Source organism: Pantherophis guttatus, chromosome 5 (genome assembly GCF_059756535.1).
Source record: "Pantherophis guttatus breed Tessera chromosome 5, ASM5975653v1, whole genome shotgun sequence".
Lineage (NCBI taxonomy): Eukaryota > Metazoa > Chordata > Lepidosauria > Squamata > Colubridae > Pantherophis > Pantherophis guttatus.
Window position 1 is genome coordinate 31,709,547 of NC_142067.1, and position 25,993 is coordinate 31,735,539.

The window sequence follows — 25,993 nt, forward strand, 5'->3', positions numbered from 1 at the left end:
TAGACTGTATCTCTCATTCTTCTAATCAGTTGGGTTTCCTATAGATATATGAAGGGTCTCAAAAATCTCCAGATAGTTCTATTTCCTAATCCAACATACATATTTGTACATGTCAAACAAGCAATAGTCTGCAAATGGGAATTTGTTCTCCCAGTTGGCTGGTAAAACTGCACCTTTATCACAGTATGAAACAATAATGTATTGCTACCCAGTGGCATGCTGCACATAAGAAACTTTGGACTAACCCAGACCCAAACTAAGCCACCAATAACCTGGAAAATGGAGGCAACTGCATTCGGTCAAAATGCAGTTGTCTGAGAAAAAAATTATCAGCAGAGGGTTCTCATGTCATCACTATTCCTTCTGCAGTATCTTAAACTGTTACAGACTTTGAAATTGGCAGTGTCACTTGCTGGCTGCTCAGCTATGTGAACTGCTTATAATTTTCATAGCTAACATATGGAAATATTTTCAGGTTTTAATTTAACTTTTATATGATGTAATAAAGCATATGGGAGTAATTAAATTTTAAACACACTATTGAGCCTGAGTCCCACCATATTCTTTATAGTAATCTGATTTTTAAGCAGTTGACTCTTGGGGGGTCTCACTTCTCAATCCCTTTTTAAATAATAATAATAATCATCATCATCATCATCTTGGTAGACTGTATTTCTTTTTCTTTCCCTGTCTGAGCATGTCTGGTTCCATGTTGGTCTAGAATATTTTTCAGAAAAAGGGGAAAGGTAGAAGCCAGAGCCCTGTTTCTTCAAGTCCCTTGAAAGGAAGGGAGTGGAAGGAGAGAGGAGGGTAGCTGATGTTGGGGATACTTGGAAAGGAAAGCAGGTAACTTACCAAACCGAAATGGCACAGAGGGATAGAGATACTATAGATCTAGCAAGCCAAGCAAGTATTGGGAGACAGTGGGGCAGAAAGAGGGAACAACTTTAGCATAGTGAGAGATCAGAGAACTAGCTAACCCCAAAATAAATCTCTTAGATGGAACTCTCTAAGAGAGAAAGCCTTGGGTGCCAATCCCTTCCTCCTCCTCAGGAGATAAGCCGTGTTCTTCTGTTATCCCCAAAAGACTTCCTCACTCTTAAAAATGAAGACGTCTCCAACTGAATGTTTTAGAAATAAATCGGTTCTAAATAGCTTAGTTGTTGAATTCATGTAACTGCATCTCTACACGTCTTGCTAAAGAGCACTCCAAAAATTTTGCTTGGAAATAATTACTCTCAATTTGTGACAGTTGCCAAAGACCTTGACAGGTGCTCTGAAGGAGAAGCAGGAGAGGAGAAAAAACACCCAGTAAATGAGGATGGAGAGTTCTTCTGGTTTGGTCTTTCATTTCCCCATTTCTGGGCTATGCATTGTAACAGCAGTTGCCTCCTGGCCTTCACACAACCCTATAGGATTGCAGAAGGGGCTTCTGAATTTATTATTTGACTGGATTGGATGCATGAATTTAGAGTAATCCAGAGGAAGAATTGTTTTGCGGAAATATACTAAGGAAAAAGCTTTGACTATCCCCCAGTAATTTTAAAAGATGTTATTTAAATATAATATGGAGAAATTTGCTTGTCTTTCCACTGAAAACTTTTTGAGGAATAAAAAACTCTGGAATTGGTAAGAATGTAGTCAGTGCATTGATATACAGGTATTCTTATAAAATGTGGCTTCCTTTTATTGAATGATTCTATTTCTTGTTGATTCCTGACTGAAATAGTACAGTGAACTTTTTAAATTAAAAGAACTGTAGGGATCATTTTAAAATTGTCAAGATTTAAAAAGCAAAGATATTTACAAAAACAAGTTCAATAAAAAAGGAGAAATTTATTTCTGAAGCATGGTGTTTTTTTCATTACTGGCACACAATATATATATTGTTTTTAATGTAGGTAAATGGTGGGTTAACTTTTGTATTTGGCATTCTGCAGTGAAAATCTTCCAACACAATTATAGAAAAAGATTTTCCCATAGTTTCATCATTAGAAATACAACTCTAGCAATTGGAAAATGAAGACAGCTCCAATGCCCTTTTAAGACATAAAGCAGTAATCTGTCTTTTCAAGTCCATGACCTAACGAAAATATATATGGTTGACTTAATCTTGGTTTATTCCCTGCTGTAATTTTCACATGATATAATTCCTCTCTGTAATTATAGAAGGCACATGTACATCTATTTACAAGTGCATAAATATATAAATAAAAATGTAATATAAAAATAAATAAAATTTTCTCTGTTTAGAATAATCTTTGTAAGGCAGCTTGTTCCTTATCTGATGCTGGAACAAGTATCTGAGAAATTATGTAGTGGCAGGCTATTCAAATATTTCTCTGAGCTTTCTCCTGAAGAAACATCCTCTGGATTTGTGGGCCACACATGTCTTCTCTTTTGGCATAAATCTGTTCCCTCTGTGTGTTCAACAGGTACTAGACCAAGACAGCAAGTGGAATCTGAAAATACAAAGAATAAGAATTAAACTGCATTCTTTATCAGACTCTTCTATTCAAAATATTTTGAAGAGAAACCAAATTGTAAAAAACTGAGATCCTGCATATTTTTTGGGGGGAAACAAGATAAGAATATATACTGTTACATTATACATGAGAAGACATGAGCTGATAATGTTAAGAATTGCTGGTAAAAGAAGATAAATTTCAGTGATTTTCACTGGTATTTGATTAATAAAGAAATCTAATCTACATTTCTATAGTTTACTAAATGAATATTAGTAAAAGCTTCCTGACAAGCACTGTTGACAGTTCAGTTATTTCAAAGCCATACCAATCTATTCACATTTTTGGTGGCTCTACCGATGGTGTAAGAATTGAAACGTTTAGATACAACTTAACAGGAAAATCCTTTGTTTGACGTTTTGAGTTACTGGTAAAATATATAGATTTTAGCTAGCAATATACATAATACAAGAAATATAAATGTGCTATCCCTAATCAGCAAGTCTGATTATTGATAAATTATCTTTTGCAAATGCTTAATTTTTAATAAATACATAATACAGAACTCTGTGTGAATAGAAATATCTTGTTCCACTGATCTTCCCTTATTTTGCTCTTCATTCTTCAAATCAATACTTTTTCTTCTGATTTTAAAAAAATACCTCAGGTCTCTCTGGCACTGACCTGTATGGAAGACAAGATTCCTCATGTCTTCCATAGTAGAATTTCCCATCTTTCTTTCTGGTGTCGAGTGACACAGACTAAGGAGTTGTTCATGATGATGGTGTTGGTGTTGGCAGTTGTCATGTTGCTGTAACAGTTGATTTATGGAGTCATCTGGTAGACCACAGAGAAAAGAACTGTGTTCTAATCCAGGGCTAGTAAGCCTAATTATAAGAGACAGAATGAGGACATCAGTGATCCAATTACTGAATTTCATATGTATACAGATAGTAAAAGTAAGACAGAAATTGTCAAGTGCTTAATTTTCTTTCACATTTGATATTCCAAATGAAAAGTATTCTTACAAATTAATATCGAGATATTCATTATGTGTTAAAATGCTAATTATTTCTATGCATTGTAAAACACATGATTTGAATAGTATAAGTGAATGTTCTATAGATAACTAAAGTAAATATACTCTAAATATTCAAATGCCAGGATGTGTCTATTCTATACTAAAGTCATGCAGATATTCCATGAAAGCAAAAGTTGAAGAACTGGATAGAAAATGTATTAATGTTTTGAATGTTAGTGTTTAAGAAGATCCCTGAAAATATGATTAGCCAAAAAAACCAAAGTTCAACCCATAGTTCTCACTTCAGGTACAAATGATCAGACTCAAATTATCATACTTTGGACATATGTGAAGATGTAGCTTTCTAGAGAAGGCTATAATTCTGGGAAAGATGGAAGAAAAAAGAATTAGATGACCAGCAGTAAGGTAGATGGATTTAATTAAGGCAGAAATGGGTGTACCATTGGAACAGCTAAAGAATTAGGCTGGGGACAGATCATCCTGGAGAAAACCTGTAGTTGCCAACAATTCACACCAAACTGATTCCCATAATCAAATATGTTCTCCATCAAACCAAAGAGGAAAATATCCCACAGAAATAAACCATACCTTTGGGGTTCAGGTAGATTGTTTCCATTTTGTAGTCCCCTCCCTTGCAGAAAAGCATTGGTTTCATTTTGCTGAGAACAGAAAGAAAAATAAGCACATTAAAAAAAATAAACACCAGAGAAAGATTAAGGATTAGATGTCAAATCAGTTAAATCAGCCAAGTTAACAAGTGATGCAGCAGGCACTCAATTTTAAGAATTTAGCAATAAAATTGGATTCAGCATTACAAAAATTAAGCTGATTTGTAAATCTGGAAATACCCACTGAAACTTTATGTTGGTGTCTTTTAGAATGCAAATAAAATAGATATTCTATTATTTATATACAGAGTTAATTTGGGGCTTGTTTCTCTAGCTATAAACTCAAAGATTCTACTTTAATCAACTATTCAGTATTTTTAAGTACAAAACTTATTTGCTTATTACCATTGAATCCTCCTTTAATTTAAGTAGGAAACTCATATTTCTGGCAAACATTTTCCCTCGACTTCTAAGGTAAATTGTATAAATATCCAACATTCAATACTAGCCAAAATTTTATGAGAGGCATGAGAAGTAGGTTACCTAACAGTTTCCAAAGATGGATGAACAATTTACCTGTTGAGCTTCATCTGAGTTGCAATCATATGACTTCGCATAGGAATATCCAACTGTAGCAGAAGGAAAATGGCCATTTCCACCATTTGCATAATGTAGCCCATTAACTTGAGGAGTAGAAACACCTCGCAAAGGCACCATGGTATACTGGCAAGATGGTACTAGCAGTCCTGCTCCTGGAAAGCCCAAATCTATAGCCTGCTCTGAAACAAGAAATTTACAGATTAGATTGGGAATACAGATCAACTAGCACAACTGTAAACAAAAGATTTGAACTGGGCCTATATTTTTGTGTTTGTACCCACAATTAGATTTCCCCCTTTCCTCCTCACAGCATGCCCTCTAACTCTTATAGTATAAAATTGAAAATTCTGGGACTATGTTGCAGAGAATACAAAGAAGTTCCAACAGCTAAATCTTACCTTCCTGCTCATACCCCATTTTACCCTATTTATTAGATTATATCTTCAAGCAATTTTATAGATAATCCTTGCTTAATTGCTCTGTTTAGCAATCTTCAAAACTAGGAAGATGCTGAAACTTTTTGAGGGGTCCTTCCACTTACAATTAGTGTAATGTCTCTGTGGTTACATAATCAAGATTTGGATGCATTGCAACTGGTAGCTGTTTACACCAGTTGTGCATAGCTGGCTTCTGACAAGCAGAGTCGGTAGAGAAGCCAGCAATAAAATTGCAAGTCATGGTTATGCGATGCTTCACTTAACAACTGCATTATTTAGGGATGGAGTTCCCAATCCCAACTGTAGTTGTTAAGTGAAGACTACCTACATTGCCATACAAGAATTCTGTGTTAGACTTTGATTATTTATATCATCTATAATCCATCTACCTATCTACCTAATCTATCTCATCCATTATCTATATATCATCTAGCTATCTATGCAATTTATGCAGATAGCACCAGCAATAGCACTTCACAGTGCTTTACAGTTTTCTCTAAGCGGTTTACAGAGTCAGTATATTTCCCCCAACAATTTGGGTCCTCATTCTACCGACCTCAGAAGGATGGAAGCTGAGTCAACCTTGAGCCAGTGAGACTCGAACTACTGAACTGCTGACAGTCAGCAGTCAGCAGAATTAGCCTGCAATACTGCATTCTAACCACTAATATTGCTTGGCAGCTGTGAAAAATAATATGAGCCCCCCTTTTTGCAAATTAATGGAGGGCACCTGGGTGTCAGGGTATTTTGAATTATTATTAACATAAGCTGCAGGTAATCAAATTTGGGGGTTGTATATAGATTAAAATATTTCAACCAACTACCTTTTCATGTTAAGAGACTATAAATTTTAAATCAAAGATGTACATTCTGTACATGCAGGAAAAAAAAATCTCTGGAAAAATTTATACAGTTTGGCTCTTCAAGGTACTTACTTTGCTTAGACCAAGCTCTCCAAAGGCAAAATGGAATAAAAACCACAATAATGAGGACGATGGAGCACAACACCACACCTACAATCAAATATGACAGGTCACTGGATCGGGCCACCATGGCTCCTGCTCCTAAGACAGTATGGCCACTATTGAATGGTGGGTGCTGAATCGTAGATACTGTAGATGGTGGAGGACGACCAGGCAATCCGGATGATTTCCGAGCTTCAGGGGAAAAAAAAAACACTGTTATAGTCTCATGTTACATAAACATTTCTCCATTCTTCAATTTCTTTCTGCCCAAACTTTTTTTTAATCGTTCTTTTTCTAGTCGTGTAATTTATTATTTATATTTTAATGACAAAATGTTCATTTCCTCCTAGCACAAATACTGATGATTGGAATGATGGGAGATATAGTCAACTTCCTATAATGCTATATTATTATCATGTGTATTTCTTTCCAAATGAGAAAGCATGAGTTGCCCTGATGGGCATGGTCTCAAAATTAAATATTTTTTTCCTGTGGACCAAAATCAGGTTCAGTGATATGCAAACACCAGGAAGTTTTGTACCTAATCAAAACATCTGTCTTAATCATACAAAAGAAAGTCTTAAATAATGGCGAGAAAGGTTGTTGGGTATTCCTAGTGTTATCATGAGAGAACTGGCTGGTGGAAGAACTGTAAGTTTTGAAGGAAAGACCTGAGGTCAGCAAAGACAGCTCGAAAAAGGTACTGGAATCTCAAAAGCCCAGAAAACAGTTATTTTTTCCTTTTCTCCCTAAAACAGAAGCAAAGCTTGCTGTGATAGCACAGAAAGAAACTGCATGAGGGAAGGAGGACGGGAGAGAGAGAAACAGATAAGAAATTGTACAGAATTTCATTTGAAATTTTATAGAACACCATATATGTATAGTTTGCTAAACTAAAGCCACTGTGTATATTAATAACACAGTAAATCAAGAAGATTTGCATGTGTATCTCTGGAAATTCCTGTCTCCTTTTCTCACTCTGACACCTAACATCTAGTAAAGTCCACACTATCATCCTTCTTGATGCTCCCTTTCATTGTATGCCCAGATCATGAATACTTGCTTGTTTGGAGTATTCATAACACAATGCTCAAAGAGGTTGGTAGTCTGCTATTTTAATCATTTCTGCTATTCATTACTAGGATCAACAACAAGAAATTGTATCTCAAACTTAATAAATTACTGTCTAAGAGTTTACATCTGCATCACAGATTCAATCTTCTCATTCTGTAGGCCAATCTGCTAATATTTAGTGCTGATCACTTAGTAGTTATCTTCTATTTCAATGATATTAAACTGTAAGTCTGTTTACTGAAGAAGTGGGAATCTGTGTCCTGCCAAAGATTGGTGAAATCTATGCCCAAAAGCTCTAAGTAGCATGGCCAATCCTATGGCTGCTGATAACTAGTTTCAGACAGATTAGGAAGGCTAAACATCTTATAAACCATATGTATTCAATGGAGCCTCTGTGAGGCCACCAGAGGGAAAAAAACCATATTTGTTATTTGTTTCAAGTTACTGAAACATGATGTATTCTGTTAATCCATCTTTTTGATCTTTAATATGTAAATATTTTAAAATGTCATTTTTGGGTTTTATACTGTCATTTTTTCCCATTTTAGTTTTAGTTCATCAACTAAACTGAAATGTCTAGCTATTTCCTGCCTTGCTTGTAATTTTTTTCCGTCATCTAATACCAGTAGGAACTTATTCCTGAACCTCAAATTGTGCACATAAATGCATCTGTAATTGAACTTTTGTCTTTGTTGGTTTTATACTGTTTGCTCAGCAACTCTGTGTATTTTGAGATTTTGGGTTTTATACTGTTTTCTCAGCAACACAGTGTATTTTGAGACTTTTCTGTTCAAAAATTATTGCAGATTAATTAGTGATTACAGATTCTCTGGAGATGCTTTAGCACTAATTACCTTTAGTTTCACACATCATCACATTACTAAATTCACTCTCTCCACCTTCATTGAAACACTGCATTTTAATGTCATATGAAGTCTCTGGCTGTAGGTGGCTGATAGAATGCCAGTATCGATCACCTGAACAAAAACAATACACAATGATTACTTTCTTGTCTCCTCCTCATTCCACCCTAAATCTTTACAGTAAATGGATATTTATGATATCAAGGCTAATATGAACATTGTACTCTACGGTAATCAGTGAAAACCATGAAACTTTTCTTCTCCCTTGTTTGAAAATACATACCCAGCACACTATTCTCCTTCAGGCTAAGCAATTTTACTCAGATTGCAAGAAAGGAATAATAAATTACTCCTAAATCTAAGACAAAGAAATAAAGCTTGAGATAAGAAAAGAAACTAAATAACAGTAATTTACATCAACGTTATTCACTACACCGCTGTATACCTTCTATCCCTGTAAATATCCTTGCTTCCACCATTTCCATCACACATTGTTACACATCTACAAATTGTCATATATTGTCTTTAACACTGATGTGAAAGTTGTTTTCTTAATATCAGCTGCCTTAGTTTATACCACTTTATATTTTATTATATAAACAGCTCTGCTCCTTAGCAAATGAGTAAATAAAGGCATCTTGTAGAAGTACTCAATGAAATTGAATCCAGTAATCATTTCTTACCTTCTACCACATCTTTCTTGTAATCACTGTCATTATCACTATCAGTTGGTCGATAATAAATGTAAAATCCATGAATTGGTGTATTGTTATTGCTGGCTGGGATATACTGTAAAAAAAACAACAACAACAGCAAAATAAAAAATGAAATAAACCAAACCAAACCAGAGGTAGTTCTCAAAACTACTCTTGTAATAGAATAACTACAAGGAAACTGTTTATTCAGGGGAAGGAGGAGGAAATATTTTCTTGCTTTTCTAGAACTTCCTGATTAAATGGTGGATGCAGAATAGCTGTCAAGATGGATCTTGAAAGAAAGTGGAGGTTTTGTTGTGGATCTAATTGGCATCCATAAGCCAAATCTTGAGGTAAGACTCCCTCATATGTAAGAGCAAATTTCACACTTACTAATTGACTTATCAGCAAACTTGCACAAAGTTCTGATAAAAGACAATCAATTAATAAGTGTGAAAGGCTGAAGGATTATTGTTAGTACAGAAGATTATTTGTCTTTATATTTTCAGATTTAATTTATTTTCATATTCAATTCGTTTAAATTTATATTTTCCATGCCAATTAGCATGAAAGCTAATCAAGCTCCCATATGTCTAAAAACACTAAACATTGCCATGTTATATACGGTAATAGAGAAATTTAAGGTGTTAAATTTGCATTATTCAATGCATGATTTGCATTAGCAATAAATCTAACATCATAGGGACCGTCTTCTGAGAAATATTGTACAATTTTAATTAGACAGCGTCTACTGCAGTTTAAAAAAATAGCCCCATCTTTGCACGCCAGTTATACGTTTTCTGTCTCACACTTACCATCCACTTTAGCATGATGGTTGTCTCATTAATGGCATCAGTGAAAGTGATATATGGACCTGTAACAGGACGCTCATATGCACGATTGCTGTAACCTGATACTACATATGGTTTAGATGCAGCACTAGGTTCACTCTCCCCCAGTATGTTCAATGCTCGCACCCGGAATTTGTAAGATGTGCCTAAAGGATTGGACAAAAAGCAATTGAGAAAAATGGTTAGCAAGAGAAATGACATCTGACCATTGTAATACGTTTCTTAATTTCTTCCTTAAAACTGGGCATTATATTCTATTGGCATTTCCTTAATTCACTGACATAAACAACATAGCAAAAAAAGTATTTTCATTTTTTTCCTTTTGGCAATGAAGTCTGTCCTAATAGTCAGATAATAACAGTTAATATCTTCTATTGAATGAAAAGACCATATAAAAAATGAAATGAAAAGACCATATCTTACATGCCAGTGAAGTTTCGAAGGTACTTAATGACTATTTTATTTTTTTTACCTCAAAAGCAGACTGAAGAATAGATATTTCTTATTTATTTATTTATTTATTTATTTATTTATTTATTTATTTATTTATTTGTTTGTTTGTTTGTTTGTCCAATTTATATGCCACCCTTCTCCCTAGACTTAGGGCAGCTTACAATGCATTATAGCAATAGCCTGCATACTTTTTTGTATATACCTGCTTATTAGGGCTTTCGGGGCCCCCTAAGTGGTATTGTTCTATACAAAGTTGGCTTATTGCCCCCACAATCCGGGTCCTCAATTTACCTATCTCGAAAGGATGGAAGTCTGAGTCAACTTTGAGCCTGGTGAGATTCGAACTTGCACTAATTGCAGGCAGCTGGCAGCTAAGTGCTAGTACTTAACAGCACTTTAGTCCGCTGCACCACCAAGGCTCTTGGCCTTCGGGAAGGGAATAAAAACATTTAACAGTAACAGAGTTAGAAGGGACCCTGGAGGTCATCTAGTCCAACCCACTGTTCACACAGGAGACCTGCACTAGGGATTCGAACCGGCAACCTTTCTGATCGACAAGGTCAGTGTATTAGCCACTGAGCCACCTAGCCAGGTTAACATGATTCTGCAGCCTTGCTTGGGGAGCACAGAGAAGCCTGCAGTCCTGGGGCTGATTTGCGACCTGAAGCCCTCCCCCACCTTTTAATTAATTTTAACATTATTTTGCCTTTTTAAAATCTTATATACTGTTTTTATGCTTTTAATATTTTATTGTTCACCACCTAGAGCCCCTATGTGAGGAAGATGGCAGATGGAAATGATAAATGAATAAAAAATAAATATTTAGCAATAGGGAGGAAAAACATAAGTGGGAACTATGTTTGCTTTTAGGAGAAGAAACAAAATGCTGATTGTTCTAAATGGGGATATACATCCTTCCATAGAGAGAAATAACCCATCTTTCACATTAGCAATACATATGAATCAGTAAAGGAGAATATTTGTAGCTCAGGGTTGAAATGAGGGGTCCTTGGTGCTCTCTAAGCTTGCTAGTAACATCATCTGGCACTGATGATGTTACCTAGCTGGGTAATGAAACGCCTGCAAAAAAACAAGCAAGTTCAGAGAACATCAAGTACCCCTCACGCATGAATCACTAGGTGCCAACTTTTCCCCACTTCTTTACCAGTGGGTTTCCAGCAGATAGAGAACTTCAATTTGACCACAAAGGAGCCCAAAATTTATGTTGCTAAGTGAGACAGTTGTTAAGTGAATCACTACAGTTGTTAAGTTAGTAACAGGGTTGTTAACACCATGTGACTAACGGAGGAAAAAGCTGGAAGGTGCAATCACATATGACTGATAACAGTATTCAAAGGATGTAGGGTGGGAGTTAGTGTCATCTCACTTAATTAAGGGATTTAAACCAGTGGTGAAATCTAAAATTTGTTACTACTGGTTCTGTGGTTGGTAGTTGTGGGGGTAATGTGACGGTGGGTGTGGCCAATTTTTTTTTTACTTTTAAAACCATTTTTTCTACAACCTCTTCAGTGAAGAGGTTGTAAAAAAAATGCTTTCAAAAGGCTCTGACGATCCCAGCTGAGTTGCCTGATCGTCAGAGGCTTTTTAAAAAATCCTCTGCCGATCAGGCAACTCAGCTTGGATCGTCAGAGCTTGGATCATCATTAAAAGAAAAAAAGCCTCTGATGATCACACGGCTCAGCTGGGCATGGGGGGGGCAGGGATTTTTGCTACTGGTTTTCCAAACCACCCGCCTCCATCGCTACCGGATCGGGCGATCCGGTCCGAACCGGGAGCATTTCACCCCTGATTTAAACCTTCTCCTGCTCTGAAAAACCCTAGTACTGAGAAAAGGGCAGATTGGCAAAGTTTAAGGAAGCTATTCAAGAGCAGCCTTCAGGCAAAATAAAACTATTGCAGAAATATCTTTGACATACAACTATTTGTTTAGTGACTGTTTGAAGTTACAGAGGTTCTGAAAAGAGTGACTCATAACCGTTTTTCACACATATGACCATTGCAGCATCCCCATGGTCACAAGATCAACATTGGGATGCTTGGCAACTAGCATGTATTTATGATTGTTGCAGTGTCCTGGAGTCATGTGATCACCTTTTTCGACCTTCTGACAAGCAGTCAATACTTAACAAAGTGACTCACTTAACAAATGTGGCTAGAAAGGTCATAAACAAGGGGCAGAACTTTCTTGCTTAGTAACATAAACTTTGGACTCAATTGTAGTCATAAGTCAAGGACTACCTGAATTTCTTTCTCCTTGGTATGGATAATAAAATGTCTAGGTACAAGCATATTACCTGTTTCCCCCAAAATAAGACATCCCCTGATAATAAGCCCAATCGGGCTTTTGAGCGCATGACAATAAGGCCAAGCGCTTATATCAGGGTTCAAAAAAATATAAGACAGAGTCTTATTTTCGGAGAAACACATATAAAGCCACTATAGAAAGTACAGGTAGTCCTCAACTTATGACCACAATGGAGCCCAAAATTTATGTTGCTAAGTGAGACAGTTGTTAAGTGAATTTTGCCCCATTTTATGTCCTTTCTTGCCACAGTTGTTAAGTGAATCACTACAGTTGTTAAGTTAGTAGTTGTTAAGTGAATTTGGCTTCTCCATTGACTTTGCTTGTCAGAAGGTCACAAAAGGAGATTACATGACCCTGGGATACTGCCATAGTCACCAATATGAAGCAGTTGCCCAGCATCCAAATTCTGATCATGTGACCATGGGGATACTGTAAAGCTTGTAAGTGTGAAAAATTGTCATAAATCAGTTTTTCAGTGATGTTTTAACTTTGAATAGTCACTAAATGAACTATTGTAAATCAAGGATTACCTGTACAAAAAGATATGCACATTGGGAAGGGTAAATCTACCTTTTTCTAAGTCTTTAATTTCCACAGAGAGACGTGAAGGGGGAATGTCATTCCTGGCTAACATCCAGTCACCAAGTTTCTTCAGTTTCTTATACTCCACTCTGAATGCCTGAATAGGAAACCCACCATTCCCGCGTGGGATCCAAGTCACATAGGCAGATGTCTCAGACGCTACTGAGATAGTGGGACGATCTGGAGCCTCAGGAGCTGTAAAGAATAAGAAAGTATAACAGGCATGAAATTAATCTCAGGTTCAGATTGGAAGAGTAAAGCTGAAATCACTGTGGTTTGCTTCGTGTTTAAAACGTCAAATTCAGCATTTGTGAATGGAAAATCAATAATTTCCTCATAAAAATCAGAAAATCTTATAACTGTTTCACCGAGTGGTTATTTTATTTTAGTTTTTTTAAAAAATCATTGTTTCTTTCTATCACTACCCATAAAAAGAAGAGGGTTGTACTCCAATAAGTGAATAAAGGAAGGAATTTAGCCAGTTTGGTAAAGTGAGGGGCCTTGGTGCTCTCTGAGTTTCATGGTTTCCTTTCATTACCCAAATCATTAATGCACCTATGATGTTACCTAGTTTGGGTAATGAAACGTCTGCAAGAAAACAAACAAGCTCAGAGAGTACCAAGGACTCCTCATTTTCAACCCTGAGCTGCAAATATTCTCCTTTTTTAGTTTGGTAAAGTTCATGAAGTTCATGATGTTAGTTTGGTAGAGCTCATATGTTCTTTACCTACTCAAGAAGTGCTTGTTGCCTAAATCAAACCCAGTCTGAGGGGCTAGAACATTTTATATTGACTGAAAAATAAACAAGAAACTGTTGAAGAGGAAGACGAGCAAATCTAACAAATTGTTCTGTCCCCGTCCCACACACGCACCCCCACAGACGGCCTGGAGTTAATAAGCCACACAACAAAATCTTTGAAGATAAAGCTGGCAGCAACCCAGTGGCTAGCTGCCAATTCAGACTTTACTCACACAAAACAAAGATTAGACTGCAAGCATTCCGATAAAGCAGGCAAAGTTTCCGCAATACAAGGATTAGTCCAAATGTAGTCCGACAAGGCAGGCAGAAGTCCAGTAACGCAGAGGTCATGGATTATTTCTAGTTTTTGCTCATCACAAACTGAACCGGCCACCACACCCACATTTATACTCTGTAGAGTGTGGTCCAGTGACTCAGCTAATCTTTGGCACGCCTTCCCCTCTGCTGCGCACGCTTCTCCCTGTGCCTCTGCCGAGGGTCCAGCCAGCACTTATCTCCTTCGTGGCTGTCCACCTGTGGCTGCAGGGACATGCTTGGCTCTGAGCCTATCTTTTGGCCTTCAGTGTCCTCCGGAGGCATTGCCAGAGAGGAGGGCCCTGGAGAGGGAGGCCTTGCCAACTCCTCTCCCTCACTCTCAGAGTCTGCATCTGTCGATAGCCCAGGCTCAGGCAACGGAGCCACAACACAAATGCAGAGGAGCTGCAAACGTCCTTTAAATTAGCCATTGCTTGGGAAGGGACATTTGGCTGGTGAATTCTAACTTTTTTTATACAGTAGGTTGTAAAAATAGCATTTCTCAATTTTGGGGGAATCCCTGTCCATTTTTGGTGGATGATCCTTCAACTGATCTCCACCCTGGGTTGTTTTTCCTTTCTTCTTTTGCTTTCAGTTTCTCTTATCCACACTCTATCCTGGCTTTTAGTAATGGTGTTGGTTTTTGAAGTTAGTGTTGGAAAGAGGGAAGGGAATATGTTTCTCTGAGAGATAAGAAAATGGTTGGCATACATAGGGGAATCTAATAATTTTATACATGCGATGCAATTGATTATCTTTAACCAATAGTTATTAATAAATCTCTCTTTTTGACTTTGCTCTGCTTTGAAGCGTGATGCCTATCAAGGACTTAGATAATCAAATATGCCTTCTTGCACAGATACAAACACAGATCTTTATTTGGGGAACAGTAAGAGAATCACAAGGTTCAGTTTTAGTTGGAATTTATAAACTTTGATTGATAAGAGGGGAAACTGGACACTGCATAGGATTTCTACCCCCAAATTTTTATGTATTTTTTCTGTTTATTTTTGGGGAGCAATGTTGCCTTAAATGTAGAGTTCTCTTCCTTTGGAAAAAATATAGTATATTAGTAACAAGAGATGGTTAGGGTCAGGAAAGTGTAAGGTATAAATAAGAATTAGTTTTTAAAGTTTCCACTTATAGCCAATATCTGCCCTAGATTCATCAAATGCTCAACCAGCCCCTGTAAACAGATCTGTATATCACAGAACAGCTAGAAATCCCAATTGTTTATTTTATTTGCCGATATCCTTTTAGTTAAAAACATTTTTAAAAAAATATATAAATGTTGTTCCCTAATAATACGTGAAATACTTCATGCCAAAAAAAACACTGTCTCTGGAGAGAGATATGACCTAATAAGGACTGGAGACAAGTGAAAGAATAAATATTCTCTCTTTTGTTATTTGTATAGTCTTGTTTCTGACTTTTCTTCAATATTGCTGTCTGGACTTTTCCGATTCTTTTCTTCAAATAAACTGGCTTCTAGATCCCAAAAATATTGTTACTACGATTCTGAGATGACTCACGGGATAGGCGATTATTATCTGACTGATTGCTACTTCGAGAGCCAATGCCTGGATCATCCTTCGGGAACTGCTGTTCTTTACTGGCAACAATATCTGGTTTTGGTCGTCGTCCTAAGCAAGACAAAAATAATTAACCAAGGAGAATTATATTAAGTGGCTACTGATGTTACATAAACTTCACCACTCTGTGGGAATTTGCATTCCAAGGAATTACATCGCTTTAGTTAACGTGAATATGGCAAATTAAATGCTTTCTTTGTGAGAAAACATTTTCACAGTTAACTTTTCCATTTTAAGTTTTCTTAAAAATATGACTGTATGGATGAATAAAACACATCATTAAATACCTATCAAAACTGATAGCTGGAAAAACAAGTATTTATAGAAAGAAAGCATAGATAACTTAATATTAAAAGCAATTCAACATAGCTTTTCCCAACCAACATGATTGCTGAGTCCATCACATCAAGAGAACATCAGCCTGGAAAATATTTCCTTAATATCAGGACAAATCAATCACTTTATAACAACTGCATTCTAAAATACAGTTATTCATTACCAGTTCTGAAGGTCACCATGGCTGTCTGGCCCTCTCCAGCACAATTATAAGCAGCCATCTCCACTTCATATAAACTTCCTGGATCCAATTTTGTTAGGCTCAAATGATACTGATTCGCAGGGACATCTCGGATTATCCAGTTATCTGAAAAATTCATTACCTGTTTTAAAAAAAAAGATGAGCACAATAAGCTTTATGGCAGATAAAGGGCTATAAAAAGAGTGTGCCTAAGAGGGATTTATTTATATATTTATTAAATTAAATTGCATAGCCATATATCTCACAAACAAGCAGCTCTGAGGATGCACAACAGAATATATAGCACCTTTTTCAATATTTGACTATCAAGCAATTATGGGCTTTACATAGCTGAAGGGCACCAAGTTGGGGAACCTCAAATTACTATTAGGAAAGTTTAAACTGATATCTGAAAAGTTGAAGAAGCTTAACTTAATGTAGACAAATCCCAATATTTGCAAGTCCACTTTCATAAAAAATAAAATATCAGTAGAGAAATAGATCAGGAAAAGCAGAAGCTAATGATAGTTACATTAGCAACATTATTATTCAAATGTTATCACAATATACAATATACATTAATATTGTTAATAGTAATATTGCTAGTCAATGTTATTTGTATTCAAGACATAAGGCCATGGTTTAAAACTGAACTTTTATATACATTTTAATACAGATAGTCCTCATTTAATGACTGCCTTGGACAGTGACCATTCACAGCTACAACAGTGATGAAAAAGTAACTTTGTGACCAATTGCTCTATTTATGACCTTTTCAGTGTCTCTCTCTGTCACATTTGCCAGTCAGTTAGCACTTATTATCCTGACCTATTTTTTTTCTCCTCGCAGTGCAGAGATTGCCTAAGTAAGTCATGTATTCCTGAGGTATTTTTCTTCTCCGCATAGCACATCCCTAAAATGTGCACAGGGGAAATTAACATGCTCAGCTCTGGGACCTTAATTAGTTGATTAGAACCTGCCAGCTGACTTGCATCTGTTGCCTAACAATGACAAGATCCTAATCAATTTCACACTGAAGACTTTTTTTTTTTTTTTTGCTTCCTAAGCAGGAGCGCACTAGGCAAACAGCCAGCACTAGCGCATTCCTTTCTACGTGTATTTCCCATTGTGTGTCTGCTGACTGTCTTCCTAAATACAAACATTATCCTAGCACTGGGGCGAGCAGTTCCCAAGGGCAGGAGAGTGAGGAAAGGGGCTGTAAGGTTTGTTCTTTTAACCAGTTTCCTCATGAATTGAGCTCCAGAAACCTTGTGTTGTTTAGACTCACCTGGCTATTTGGGGCATATTTGTAATGGAAATCATGAATAGCCTTGAGGAAAGAAGACAGGAGATGCTACTTAGGAAACCATCAGAAAAGAGAGACACTTTCCAACACTTCAGGTTTCTTCTCTGCTGATTTGTGAAATCTCATTCACAAGTTTCTGGGCTTTTTGTTTCTTGCTGACAGACAGCAGACTCTGTGCTGCCCTTTGGGAGACTCAGATAGCTATTTCTGCCTTAGAAGGCTTCGTCAGTGAGCCACACCCTCTTCTCAGGTATATATATATATATATGTTTTCTCAGGTTTTTGCAGGTGTTTGTATGTAGGTCTTTGGTTATTCGGGTCTTCTCCCACGTAAAATTGGAAGTGTCTTGGCGATGTTTCGACGAAGTCTCATTCGTCATCTTCAGGCTGGTGTTCTCGGCTTCGTGCTTCCAGGAGCAATGTGAGATCGCAGCTGTCTCTTCCTTTTAACTGCTAGTGGGGGTGTGAGCTGATTGGGTGGGAACACAGCCAAGTTCCCACCCAATCAGCTCACACCCTCACTAGCAGTTAAAAGGAAGAGACAGCTGCGATCTCACATTGCTCCTGGAAGCACGAAGCCGAGAACACCAGCCTGAAGATGACGAATGAGACTTCATCGAAACGTCGCCAAGACACTTCCAATTTTACGTGGGAGAAGACCCGAATAACCAAAGACCTACATATATATATATATATATATATATATATATATATATATATATATATATATATATATATATATATATATATATATATATATATATATATATATATATACATACATACACACACACACGTATGTATGTATGTTTGTATATGTATATGTGTGTGTATATATGTTTGTATATGTATGTATATATATAGAGAGAGAGGGGGGGAGGGAGGGAGAGGGAGGGAGAGATTTTCATGGAAACTGTAAATTGATATTGCTGTTAATAGAGATGTTATATAAAAAACTAATTGGAATATACTAACCTTGCGATACTTTACAATATAGTAGAGGATAGGTGTTTTGTTATCATGCCGTGGTCGCCACAACAATTCATATCCATCAGTTTTAGTAGTTCGAGGAGAGCTAAGTATGACCGGGGCCTCAGCTGGAGAAACCAGTTCTTTTGAGGTACACTGGACAGATGCTGCTGATGCTGTTGGTTTTGATTTCAAAAGAACAGCTTTTCCTTTTGGCATTTTTTCACTATTGGTAAACCTAGTAGATGAGGTGGCAGATTGTGCTGAATCTCCAATAGGTCCCTGCAGTAATATCTGACTTATTTCTGGAATATAAGAGGGAAGACAATGGCCATGTTTAGCACTTGCAAAACATACATTTTGGCAAATCCAGCCATTTTGTTTACAATGGACATCTCATCAGTCTCAATAATCAAGAACAAATTTTTAATGTCACATGAATCTTCAGCAGGCATTAGAATATTTCCCCTTAATTTGGTGTTAATCAAAATCAGGAATGGAAACAGCAAGGAGTTTAACACTGAAAAAACAAAGAATCAAAGGACTGGAAGGGACACTAGAGGTTTCACAGATTTCAGAAATGGTCAAATTTTTGTTTGAAAAATGCCAGTGATGGAGCACCCACAATTCCAAGATACAGGCTGTTTTACCCTCTAACAGCTCTTTCTATTTTAAGTTTGGAACTCTCTCTGGAAAACTTCTACCCAATGGAAAACTTCTACTCAATGGAAAACTTCTACCCACTGGCTTTTGTCCTTCCCTTTTGTCCTTCCCTAAACCACACCATCTTCCCTATGACAGACTAAGTATTGGAAAACTGTTATGTCTCCTCTTAGTCTTACAAGGAGAGACGGATCTCAAAGATGATTATTCTGTTACCTTAACTTCACTAGAGACTTACCTGGTTGGGAAACTCTCAACTGTATCATAGCTTGTGCACTCCCAACTTCATTTTCTGCCATGCACTGGTATATTCCTTCATCCTCAGGCCCTACACTAGAAAGGCGAAGAGCCTTACGAGAGAGTTGCATTCGATGGCTGGAAAAGAGGGGAACTGCATTGCGCAACCACACAACTGAAGGCTGTGGATTCCCTCGAACTCTGCAGGTAAACTTTGCACTTTGTCCCCAAGTGATGATATCCTGGGATAGTTCCATACTAACCTCTGGAGGTTCTGAAAAGGAGATACAATTATACTGCCAGTCATTTGGAGAATGATGAAAGAATAGCTATCTCTGAAATAGAGAACTCTGTGAAGTATGGTGCTGGCAAAGTTGTATACAAAGAGAAATAGTTTTACTTTTACTTATAGACTTATGGCACTATTTGTCTGCCATGATTGCTTAAAGTGCATTAGATTACTCAGTAATAAAAAGTGATTTCAGACAATAGCCTCCACAGTTAAGCCTATATTTGCATACAGTATTTGTGTATTTTACAAGTTAGTGCCTCTCAAGAGATAGGAATGGCTTTGTATTACAAAATCAAGGGAATGAATGAGAGGTACCAGAGAAAAAATTCCTTCCCACTTTAATCCCATCCAGCCAACAAACTGAGAAATTAAAACTGCACTGAAAATTATAGTGAAGTCAAATTCTGCATATTCAAGGCCAGAATTTCAGATTTTGGAGACAATATTATGTCCAATGTTCTGCTCTATACAGAAATCCAAATTAATGCATTATAAATGAAGACCTTTTGTCTGAAATATATAAATATACAATCCATACAATCATTAATAGACCAAAAATAGAAAAGAAGTTATAACTCTTCGCACCAAATACTTGAACATTGTAGAGAATGACACTTGCTGCAGCTTTCCTGACTCCGTTGTCAGCCATACAGCTGTAAGTCCCTGAGTCTTCCTCACTGATTGCATCTATCAGAAGATTGCTAAGAAGGAACCTAGTTTTATTGTAGCCAGAGACGCTGGAGCCATCTTTAGTCCAAGTAACATGTGGAGTTGGAATCCCACTAGCCACACATTCAAGAATGAGGCTTTGGCCCTTGGTGATTATGATGGTCTGGGCCTCTGTGGGATAAATTATGCGAGCAGCCTCAGCTGTTGAGCCTAATGCAAAATCAGATAAAGCAAAGTAATTATAAAACAGGATTGCCAAAATAAATGGTCTCTTAAAAACATACTAAACAAAGTTAGAAAGTTTCAGCATCTTTGTACTAAAGATCTAAAACTTGGACTTTTTTTGCAAGTTACCAAAAAGAATCATTTGTAATATCATCAGCTTTTGTAACTTGTGTTGCAGAAAGGTGCCACATAATATTTCATGGACACTTCAGAAAATTAAGATATCACTCTAGCATATATTACTTTAATTATCCTTTTTTTATACTTGAAAATTTTCATTCTATTTTACTTCACAAAAATGATGTAAGGAAGATCAGATAATGTTTCTAAATAGTCAACCAGATTTATTGTTACTAGTATGTATATGGATCTCATTTACAATCTAGTGATCAGCACACTTAACATTCTATCCCTTATGGCACACATCTTTCTAACCATTCATGCTTTTGTTTTCAGTGAATTATACGTAATAGAAAACAAGAAACATATTAATATCGAAAGGGTGGAATAGGGAGTTAAGTGGTAAATCATCTACTTTCAAATGTCTCTACTTCACTCCAGCCAGAGTAGATGCTGATAGCTTTTGCCCACCTTTCTGTGATTTTTTAAAATATATTTACTACCTTAAAAGTTTGTGAACTTTTGAATGTCCAATATTTCTGCATAAGTATGATTTAAAACCTGACTTCTATATAAATTCTAAATAAAGAGAATTCAATTAAATAAAACAGTCAAAAACATTATACTTGTTCATTGATTAATTGAAGAAAATTATCCAAAGTTACATCTTTCTGTGTGATAGAAATATGTGAACCTTTGCTTCCAGTAATTGGTATGTTCTACTAAGCTGCAATAACAGCAACTAAACATTTCTGATAACTGTTGATCAATCCTGTACATTGGCTTGGAGGAATTTGAGTCCATTCCTCTTCACAGAACAGTTTTGATTCAAGGATGTTGATGGACTTCCTCACATGAATGTCCTGCTCTGGGTCCTTCTACAACATTTCTATTGAATTAAGGTCAGGACTTCCACTCGGCCACCTCAATATTAACTTTCTTCTGCTTTAATGATTCTTTGGTTATACAACTTGAGTTTTAGTTCAGGAACCTCTAACCTGACATTTTCCTTTAGAATTGGCAGGTACAATTCAGAATTCATAGTTCTGTCATTGATGGCAAGCCATCCTGGTCCAGAGGCAGCAAAGCAGGCCCCAAAATGATACTGCTGCTGCCACCAGATTGGAGTGCAGTGTTTGCCTTTTGCCAAACAATGCTTTTGATTCAAGACAAAAAATTCTATTTTGTCTCATCCATCCACTATTTGTCCAATAGTGTTCTGGGTTTTCCACATAGTCTTTTGCAAATTATAGACAGACAACCATGTTCTTTTTGGAGAGTAATGTTTTTTTCCTTGTAGCCCTGCCATACATACCATTCTTATTCAGTGTTCTCCTAATGAGTGAGACCAAACACATGAACGCAAGAAAGATCTTTAGCTCTAGACATTACCCTGATGGTTTGAAACCTAGCACCTTGCCTAGTTGAAACCAAGTGGTTGGTGTGGTGTGGTTGTTGAACTCCTCGGAGGGTGTTGTGTGGTTGGTGTGATGTGGTGTGGTTGGTAAACTCCTGGGAAGGTAACAATTGTACTGAATTACCTCCAGTTGTACACAATATGCCTAACAATGGACTGGTAGAGTTCAAATAATTTTATAACCTTTTCCAGCATAGTGAGCATCAACAACTGTTTATCATATGTTCTCAGAAACCTCCTTTACTGAAGTCACACCACACTTCCAGCACACCTGTGTTGTGAAGATCAGTTCCTGATAGAGAATATTCAGAATTCTGTGATTTAAGTAAGGCAAGTCCTCCCACATTCACACCTGATTATCTTCCCATTATTTGAAACATCTGACTTTAATTTTACCTTCAAATGAGCTGATAGTCCTAGAGCAGGGGTGTCAAACTCACATCGTCATGGCAGCATCATGTGACGTATTGAGACTTTTCCCCCTTCGCTAAAAAGGGAGTGGGCGTGGCCAGTGCGTGACGCATCTGGCCCGTGGGCCGGGAGTTTGACAGCCCTGTCCTAGAGATTCACATACTTTTGCCACACACAAAGATATAGTTTGGGATCATTTTCCTCAAAGCGAACAAGCATGTTTTGACTCATTTGTTTAACTGGATTCTCTTTATCTAGTTTTACCTCTGCAGCCAAAAGATTTAGAAGCTACAACAGCTTCTGTTAGTTACTTTTTCTGGGAAGCATCTTTATAATTTCTTTTTCCTAAGGGCAGGCAACTGTATTTTGACTATCCAGGAATGCACAGTAAAATATAAGACTACAAGGAGCAACGGGAGGGGAGAGAAATGGCTGTAACTCACAGAAATACTTACAAAAATGAAGTGCAATCTTAAAAACAGTCATACTAAATTTAATAGACTTGCACAAAAAACTCCACATATGAATATGAGATCATAAAAGAAGGTGAACAAAGGAAGACAGCCTATGCTGAATGCTACTGGAACTTTTACAGACTAGGGATGCCATTATTCAACAGTTTTGAACCAAATAAGCTGAATATTCAGAAATACTGCCTTACGTCTCACACGGAGTCTTTCACTAGACACAGATGTTTTTACTTCTTGGGTGACAGGGTTGTAGGCTGCACATTTGTAAGTTCCTTCATCATCCTGGCTGGCATTCACTATCTGAAGATTCCCAGATGGCATGATCAAGTAGTTGTCTATTAAGATAAAGAAATCATTCAGAACTATTTTCTGAAAAAAGAAGCATTTCTACTTCACAAGTTCTACCATGATATGGATAGAAAATGAAATCTTTTGGCTACGTTTGCTGTAATTTGCAGCAAAAATTAAATCGTTTGAATTACCTATTAACTTGAAAATCTCAGACAACAATAAATGGAGAAATAGGGCTTAGAACTGTAACAAAGCAGTCTATCTCATATTAAAATATGCTTATTTTAAAATGGACCATAGTGGAACAGTTCTCATACTATTGTGGTAATGTATAACTTTTGCCTCAAAGTCAACTAAAAGGAAAAGAAAATGGGGGAAAATGCATAGAAACTTCCTAAAGCCTTGAACTCCATAAAATACGAGGTTTCAGGAGGTTTATCTAATGTACATGTCAACTACTTGCAAATTTAATATACTTTGTGACCTTTTTTTTGAAAAACAGGGTATCTAAATATATTTTAATTGGAATTATATTGATCTTTCTACCAGCCCTTGCATCTGGCTGTGTGTATGTAGTTGTGCAGTTCAGCCAAGAAGCGATTGGAACAGCTGTCAAATTCCCAACTTCAATATTTTCATATACACTTATTTCCAACTAAAATATTCCCTCCTGTTACCTGATATATCTGTTGTGGATTGGTGGAATGGAACAAAGCTTGGCTTAAAAATGACTCAATAATCAGTATCTAACATCTCTAAGATTCCTTATACCTTCCTTTGACATCAGACATAAGTATGGTATGATCCACTCATTCCTAAAATTTTCTGGCAGTCAAGTGTACTTTTTACAGGCTATGTTTAACATCATGTTAATGTGATAAAGATAATAATAAAGTTATGAAATTGCTACTGGATAATAGACAGAAATGTGTGTGTAGCCATGGAGTCTTGTGTATAATACCTAGAGTATTTTGTTAAAGCTCAGAACAACTGCACAGATAAACAAGAAAATATAGGGGGGTATTGAAATTGATTAGAAAAACAGAACTATTATCTTCCCTAATGTGGATGTCTTCAAATGCATTGACTTCTATAGCCAGCATGTCACTGCTTAGAATTTTGAAAACTGAAATCCACTTATTTTCAGGTTGTCTGGGCTGAAGTAGCATAAAATAAGCATGATTAATTCAGCTGCTTCTCTTTCCACCATCAATCAAGGCTCACCTCTAGAGGCCTCCAACCATTCTTGTTTCACACTGTAGCGAACCTGGGCTTTTGGATGGCTTTCAGGAAGGTCACAGGCAATCACAGCTGTATTTCCCTCATCAACTTCTATTATATGCTGACCATCATATTTAAAGTCTTTGAGATCTATTAAAATTACAGTAAAATTTTACAAGAAACAATGCATTCTAAAAGTAGAACAAATGAATATATATATTCAAGGCACTGTAACTATAATCATTGAATAAACATTTCCAAAAATATACTTAATTTAATCCAGGGAATCCAAAGTCATTGTCTATGCTATGCTTATTTTCCAAATAAAACAGATACATATTTTTGTAGACAGCAAAATGCAGTGATATATATTAAGTAGTTATTACGCCTTAATGACCTTGACTAGTGCATTTTTTAATTTAGAAAACTTTAGAAAACAAATACTTCTAAGGATTATCGAATAGAATATGCAAATATTCTGAAATGCTTCCAGCATATAATTTGGTGAAATAATTTTTTCTGTGTGCAGCATAGGATATTTGATATATTTTAAAGCATTTTGAGCTAAAGCTTCAAATGTTGAAAATAGCCAGTTTTGCACTTAGAGTAAGATGTTTCATAAAATCCAGCACTCGAAATGCTTGAAGATAAAGGTAAACCTTTACTATAAATCATGACTGCAGTGACTGTATGCTCCAATGCAGTAGGTCAGCAGGATCTTAAACGTCTCACTAGCCAACATTGGTTTTATCTGATAACAACACTTAACTGAATATTAATAAAACCAAGAGCTCAAAAAGAAATACCATTCCTATGTGAGGGCCAAATATTTCCTGTACTGGCCTTCTGAAGTCTGTTTGGAATTTTTAGGTTCTATATAACTCCCCAGAATTTTGCCTGCAGCTGTAGGGTTTATGCATACTGAACATTAATCTGAAGATTAAATGATAATTCTTTGGTTGAAAGTTGCCATATGCTAGTTGCCATATTTAGAACAGGAGAATGTAAGTTCAAAAAAGTTTGAGAAACATGCTATAAACAGAACTTCATGCAAAACAACAGTTTCTTCATGTTCCAAATTGAAATCATAGGATTACCAGCTTCAAAGCACTTTATATTTTAATATTAGTTACGTTGAAAAGAAACACTGTATCAGTTGTTTCCTTACTTTATCACTGTGAAAATAAAACTCAATATTATTTTAGTTACCGTTTCTAAATCACAACTTTTTATTTCCATTACATATTCTGAAAACAAAGAATTTCTTCCAAAAATTAAACAATTTTAAAAGCAGTAGTTTCTCCTTGTTTTTATAGCTGGAGAACCTGGCCCATTTGCTTGGAAATTTTATAACATTGAGTTAGACTCCCCTTCATATGCCTTGGAAAAATAAGAAGGTGTTACTATCACAAGTTGGACTAGCTCAGGGCAAGTATTTAGGGAGTTTGGACAGCAGAAACCAGAAGAGACTGCAAGTCTCTATTGGCAGAATGGGAGAGTGGAAAATTTTGTTTTCATTCTCTGGGATTTATATCAGCTCTCCAACAGTAAAAGACAGATCTGGCTCCAAGGTTCTCC

At 36.5% G+C, this 25,993-nt stretch overlaps 1 protein-coding gene across 1 annotated transcript in view; it reads right to left on the reverse strand.

Annotated features, from left to right (window-relative positions):
* Positions 1–1,816: 1,816 nt before the first annotated feature.
* Positions 1,817–25,993, reverse strand: part of BOC (BOC cell adhesion associated, oncogene regulated) — a 68,409-nt gene continuing 44,232 nt past the window's right edge. The window contains exons 4-19 of the mRNA XM_034411867.3: positions 24,419–24,565; positions 23,095–23,238; positions 20,177–20,470; positions 19,301–19,573; positions 18,406–18,704; positions 16,107–16,266; positions 15,548–15,658; positions 12,950–13,156; positions 9,565–9,746; positions 8,738–8,843; positions 8,046–8,168; positions 6,088–6,309; positions 4,692–4,894; positions 4,096–4,166; positions 3,150–3,352; positions 1,817–2,462 (exon numbers count right to left, since the gene is read on the reverse strand). Coding sequence (XP_034267758.1) covers positions 2,281–2,462; positions 3,150–3,352; positions 4,096–4,166; positions 4,692–4,894; positions 6,088–6,309; positions 8,046–8,168; positions 8,738–8,843; positions 9,565–9,746; positions 12,950–13,156; positions 15,548–15,658; positions 16,107–16,266; positions 18,406–18,704; positions 19,301–19,573; positions 20,177–20,470; positions 23,095–23,238; positions 24,419–24,565 — 2,927 coding nt within the window. The 3' untranslated portion in view covers positions 1,817–2,280. The remainder of the gene's footprint in view (positions 2,463–3,149; positions 3,353–4,095; positions 4,167–4,691; positions 4,895–6,087; positions 6,310–8,045; positions 8,169–8,737; positions 8,844–9,564; positions 9,747–12,949; positions 13,157–15,547; positions 15,659–16,106; positions 16,267–18,405; positions 18,705–19,300; positions 19,574–20,176; positions 20,471–23,094; positions 23,239–24,418; positions 24,566–25,993) is intronic.